The 6088-nt window shown below is 40.3% G+C and overlaps 1 protein-coding gene across 2 annotated transcripts in view; it reads right to left on the bottom strand.

Annotated features, from left to right (window-relative positions):
* Positions 1-3004: 3004 nt before the first annotated feature.
* AMPH (amphiphysin) overlaps positions 3005-6088 on the bottom strand; it is a 109647-nt gene continuing 106563 nt past the window's right edge. For both annotated transcript variants that reach the window (XM_063129598.1, XM_063129608.1), the window contains 3 exons: positions 5161-5418; positions 3422-3523; positions 3005-3112 (listed from right to left, as the gene is read on the bottom strand). In XM_063129598.1, the coding sequence (XP_062985668.1) occupies positions 3005-3112; positions 3422-3523; positions 5161-5418 (468 nt within the window). The remainder of the gene's footprint in view (positions 3113-3421; positions 3524-5160; positions 5419-6088) is intronic.

The following is a 6088-nucleotide window of genomic DNA, read 5'->3' as shown; positions in this document are numbered from 1 at the left end:
AGTACAAAAGATTTTAATTAACTCAGTGATTCCATTTGGACCAAGTGTTGGCTCCTGTGAACCTTATCTGTGTCTATCCGCTTGAGGATGCATCATAAAAAAAAACGGTGGACTTAACCATTCCCTCCTATTTCATAACTTCCAAAGTGTAACTGACTAAAAAGTCAACACAAGCTTTCAAAAAGGCACTGCCTCCAAAAACATAGACACCGCAGGCTTGGAAGAGCACATCCATTGTATGCTTTTGTATAAGGGCCTGTGTTCATTTGGTACTTTTGACCAAGGGGGTCTTTGGCAGCAGAGTTTGAGAAGGACCTCTGACTGAGATGAGAGAGCACAGCTCTCTGAGAGCAGACAATAGTGGGCTAGTTAGATGGATCAATAGCTTACTTCAGTATAAGACAGTTTAACATATAAGTAGGGCAAGTATTTGAACAGGATTCTTAACATTGCATTTAGGCAAGAAAAACTGTTGTTACATGTGGAGAAAGCATGGTTATCTCTTGGTTCCCTCTAGTGGTCAGATACACAATACAACATTTTCATTTCAGGGGTATTGTTTTAGATAAAACAACTGTAATAGGATGAATGTTGTCCATTTAGATTCTGGGTGAGGGAATTGATTTCAGCAATAAATATAGAAGGCTTTCTAGTTGTTGGAGCAAGACAATAAGATCATGGGCCTCTGTTCTTTGTAGCAATGGTGGCTGTGCTTGGCAAGAAAAAATAGCAAGGCTGTTTGTACACTGCAGAACTATACTTACACCTCTTCCATGTGGAATCCAGCATCTTGTTTAGTCCTTGTTGATAAAATGTAAATTTGGAAATGCATAGTCAAGGTTCATTGATCTTTTAGATTGCCAGCAAGAACTTCTCATGTGATTTTCTAATCACAACATGGGCTACAGTTAAAGGATGAATTATGCCTAGCGTAGCTCTTTACATAACACAGATTGGATCCAGAGAGTCTGCCTTCTGCGAGAGGAAGGGCTCAACTCATAAAAGGTCCCTCTGCCCAATTTTGGGGATCCCTTTCACCCCACACCAAAGATAGCCCTGTTCATTAAGGTATCCTGACTTCCTTTGTAGCATTTTCAGGTAACTGGAAAAGCTGCCATGGGAAGGAGGGGACAGGGAAGTTCATTTTGCTGCGCAGTTGATCCAGTGTAAACCTGGATCCAACACTACAGCTGCAATCTTATACTGTATTTAGCGGTATTGAACTCATTGAAATTTACTTCTGGATAGACATGGAAAGGATTGTGGTATTAAGTATTTGCTTCTACACACTCAGTAAAATGAGTAAATGTAATAAAGCTGAACTCTTGAGAAAATGATTCTGTGAGGTTTGATAAACAGACAAGCTGTAAAAATTACAAGGTTATGAGGATACCCGCAGGCTAGCCTCATACTCACCTGAGCCAGTAACTAACTTATTCCTGCTTGTTAAACCTCACATTTAGTGCCACCTTCCTTCCATTGTGAATATCAGCCATTGGCTATATAGAATTATGTGTCCCAGCCAGCTCATATAATATTTATGGAAGCTTTTTTTATTTCCAATGAGATTGGATCCAGATTGTCAAGCTTAGAGTATACCATTGAAATCAATGGATCTAATTTCATCTTGACTAACTTGTGTTCCATTGATTTCAGTGGCTCTACTCTAATTAGGGCTAAATCTGGATCCAGCTCAGGATGTATAATAGCAGAATTTGAAAGGTGCTTGATTATATAACCACTGTAACCATATATAAAAAGTGACACTAATTAGAAGCAACTGAGCTGCTTGAGCTGTTCAAAGGTTTATTTGAATGACACAACACTGAAAAACATAAAATAGTTACAGATGACTTCTTGATACAGAATACATCATATTTTACTTTCAAGGGATCGTTGAAGGTGTGCTGCATAAATACATATAGTGAAAATATATTGTGTTCATCTTTCCTTAGATTAGAATCTTATCCAGTCAGTTAAATTTAAAAATAGATACAATTAGCTTTATCAGAATTATCTCATCCTTAGCTATAGCAATAGGTAATATAGAGGCGACTGAGCCATGCCTTCCCTGGTGTTTTAGCAGCTTTGAATGTGAGTTTGATCACTTTTGCCGTCTTGGAATGAAAATTTTGCATTACAAATGCAGATATTATTGTCTTAATGTTTTGGCAATGGAGCAGCGAGTTTCCACTTGGAACAGAATTATTTACTGTAATGCCAGACAATAAGAGCAAATGCCTGTATGAACAACATCAAGGGACTACAATGAATGGGTAAGGTATGTGTAAATGCATGTAATCAGTGGAAGCCAACCTTTTGCAAGTGTGTCACAAATCAAAGTCAAAGTATGATAGTGCTAATCTAGGGCATATTATAGTACGTAGCAGGAGTGTAGCCAAATTTTTGGGATCCTCTAGTTTCTGCCCAACTTTACCACAAGCCCTTGCTGTCCATGTTACTTGTGGCACACATGCTGGTGGTTGACACCCTATGATTCTTATGCTCTATTTACGCACACAGCACATCTGCATTCATGCGTGTGTGCATGTGTATGTATATTTGAAAATAACATTGAAAAACTTTGCAGCAGATTTTTTTAAAAAACACATTGAAATTAGTTTGACCTCAGTACTACAGGATTACTAATTAAGTCTTCTGCAGTGCAGCAACTCAATACGATACACTTGGTGCAGAGAAGTTAAGGTTCTGGTATTGAGGAGGCTACTCAGAATTGCATGGGAAAGGATCAGGTTACAGGATCACCATAGCTCTGACAAAGTACAAACAAACCTGTTGCCACATATATGTGAACAAATAAGGACATTTTTTTCCACGTACTGCTTCAGAATATGCTAACTTTAACTTCTTGCAATCATGCTCATTTGATATGTGTCACCCGAATTTTTGTCTGGCACCAGTCTGTAAACCGCGATGGCTCGACTATAAAGGTGGTCTCCCATGTATCGGAGAGGTTCGAAATGTAGGGACCAAATGTAGAGATCTACTCCAAATGGCGGGTGAAGTTCTCAGGGAAAAGTCCCTTATATGGAGCTACATCTTTGTATTGAAGCCAGTCAGATTCCTTAATGCCTGTTAGCCAGCCTGCTTCCTACAAGAAAAAAAAAAAAGTTAACTCGGTATTTAATTGCCTCTACTGCACGAGCCACGTGACTTGTGCCTGTGTACTATATCATAGGTTGTTTTTACAATACTGTCTTTTAAGCAGTTTTCATTCATTCACACTCCCACCGTTGCCATTCTAAAATGATATATGCAACTATAGGCAGGTATTTTTTACAAATGAACATTTGCTCAAAACATTTCAACTTAAGTAACATAAATATGAATAGTGTAAGAACTAAAGTGGATTTATTTTTTAAAAGTTTTTATATGTAGTGTAGCAATGTCCCTTTGTTACCTGATCAGCAGCTGCTGCAGATGGGATTACTAATACAGTGTCTCCACGCAGCAAGTTCAGCTCATCATTATTGGCTGCCTCAAAATCATGTAGCGCTTCAACCTGTAAAGCAGAAAAAAACATTAGGACTAGGGGATATTCACTTAATGTACATATTTCCTCAAAAGTTGTCAATAAGGTGTTTAAACTCAAACACTGCTGAGATTTCCCCTTTTTTTTGAATCCCTTCCTGTCCATTATAAAATTGCATATTAAAAGGAGCATTCTTGAAACAACGTCTTAAAAGCAGGTGGAACTGTTAAGCTATTTCCAGTACTGGTCCTTTGGGATATATTTGTAACATCTTTGGCTCTCTACAAATAAGCTCTGAAAGGTCAGAGGACCCTAGTTGATGTGATGTGGGTGGGGTGGGGATCCCTGAGAATCAAGCAGAGGCACATTCTGTGAGTGGAGCCCATCCGTGGAAGGCAGAACCTGTATCCAATCCATCAATAAGAGTTAGCTGCACATACACCAGATTAAAATCTACTTTAGGAGCAAGTCAGCTTAAAACACCAAAAGCCTGTCAGAATAAAATTGGCTTTTGCTTGCTGGGAGGAAGATAACATATGGAACTAGCCTGGCCTCCCTTGCAAGGATGTTGCAGAGCCTGAGAGCAGCCACTCAGAAGGCCCTCTCCCATGTTCTTCTCAAATGTGCCTCCCTGGTGGCAAGTCACAGAAGAGCTTGGTTTTATAGGTCATATCAACCACTTTTAAATTGTGCTTGAAAATGGACCAGTAGCCAGTGCAGCTCTTGCAACAAGGGAGTCACATGCTCCCTGCAACTGGTCCCCAGAAATAGTTTGGCTGCTGCATTCTGGACCAGCAGAAGTTTCCAAACACTTTTCAAAGGCAGCCCCATGTAGTGTGTGTTACAGTACTCCAAACGGGATGTAACTAAGGCATATGTCACCATGGCCAGATCTGACACCTCTAGAAACAAGCTGAATTGGTGCCCTCTTGGCCACCACCAAAACCCAGGCATCCAAGTTCAGTGCTTGGAGTCTAGTATACTTAAACTGCAAACCTGAAACTTCAGGGGCTGTGTAACACCGTTCAACCTGCCCAACCAGGAGCACCTCTAGTTTGTCTGAACTGCACCAACTATTTGAGCGACTTCTTCCTAATAGTATGTAGTGCAACTTCAGTGTCTCTAAATTGCCATGACGAAGGTATAAGCAGGGCGGTTTTTTTCTTTTTTTAAACTGCATCCAGGTCATTCAAATTCTGCATCTTAAAAGGTGAACTCTGGGATTTGAATAAATTATATAAATTTGCATAAGTTATATTTGTTTGCTAAGCAAGAAGAGAGGGAAAGACCTATGCAAGACACTGAAGCCCCAGGCCCAACTATTTGGACATCTTTTTCAGCCGCCTCTCTTGTTACTGTGATTGCAGCAGCCATTGACCACAAACCTTCAAGCTTGTCTTTGTAGTCAGGGGCTAGAAACTTGCACTCCTGTTCTAATGAAAACTGAGATTTGGACAAAGTAGAAGGGTGCACCAAGTTTAGGTATACACTAACCCTGGATGCAATTGTACATTTGACTGGTTCAATCAAATAATATTATTGATATACTGAAAGCTGCATTTTCTAGAAGGAATGTAGAGAAACACGGGTTCAAATGTGCCTCGTGCTTCTTGGCCTATGTTCGGTGATGTCAAAGGAAACTGGAATGAATAAATGCTCAAGTCAACCTTAAAGAGGAAGCCAGGTGGCATGCCGACATGTGCTGATACAGGCTGTTCCTCAGGAGATGCAGCCGGTACATCTTTGATGGGTTTGGGCTCACTTGCAGCCTCTGAAGGTTCACCAGCTAGGCCTTCAGCACCCTGAGTGCCAGGATCTTCCACAGCATCTTTAGATTCATTCACTAGAACCTCATGATCTTCTCCATCACCTTCATTGTTTGATGCAGGCTCTATTACTACTGACGGGATGTTGCTGAGGTTTTCCTTAGAAGAAAAAAGTGGAGAAAGAAAGACAGTTTCAATAATAACATCTATAATAATATATATATATATATTCTATAACTCTAGAGAAGGGGTCGGCAGAAGGTAGATCTCCATGTGTTTTGGCATCAACTCCCAAAAGCTTTGTCAGCATTGTCAATGGTCAGGAATGCTGGGAGTTGAAGTCCAAAATATCTACTTTCTGTTCTAGAGTGGTAAAATGCTTTTTTGGTTTGGTCTCAGAACTGCTAGAAAGGTTGTTTGTTCTGTTTTTTGTTTTTTAAAAAAATATCCATGTGCTTTTCCTGTGTTTGCTTGCCAGTGAAGATCAGCAAAAAGAGAGTGAACCTATCCTCCCTTGAGAGGAAATTCCACAGCCTGGGAGCGGCTACAGAAAAAGCCCTATCTCAGGTCACCACCAAACACCTCTGATGGAAAGAAGGGACTCTTCAGAAGATATTAAGAACCAGCTGGCTCGTATGGGAGACGGCAGTCTTTCAGGTAGTCTGGTTCAAAGCCATATAGGGCTTTATAGGTCATAACCAACACTTAGAATACTGCCCAGAAACAGACCAGTAGCTCGTGAAGCTGTTGTAACAAGGGAGTTGCTTGCTCCCTGTAACTGGCTCCACAGCATTCTGGACCAGCTGAAGTTTCTGAATAGTTTTCAAAG

The sequence above is a fragment of the Elgaria multicarinata genome, chromosome 1 (genome assembly GCF_023053635.1).
Source record: "Elgaria multicarinata webbii isolate HBS135686 ecotype San Diego chromosome 1, rElgMul1.1.pri, whole genome shotgun sequence".
NCBI lineage: Eukaryota > Metazoa > Chordata > Lepidosauria > Squamata > Anguidae > Elgaria > Elgaria multicarinata.
Note: the sequence above shows the minus strand (reverse complement) of the source record. Positions and strands in the feature narration are given on the sequence as shown.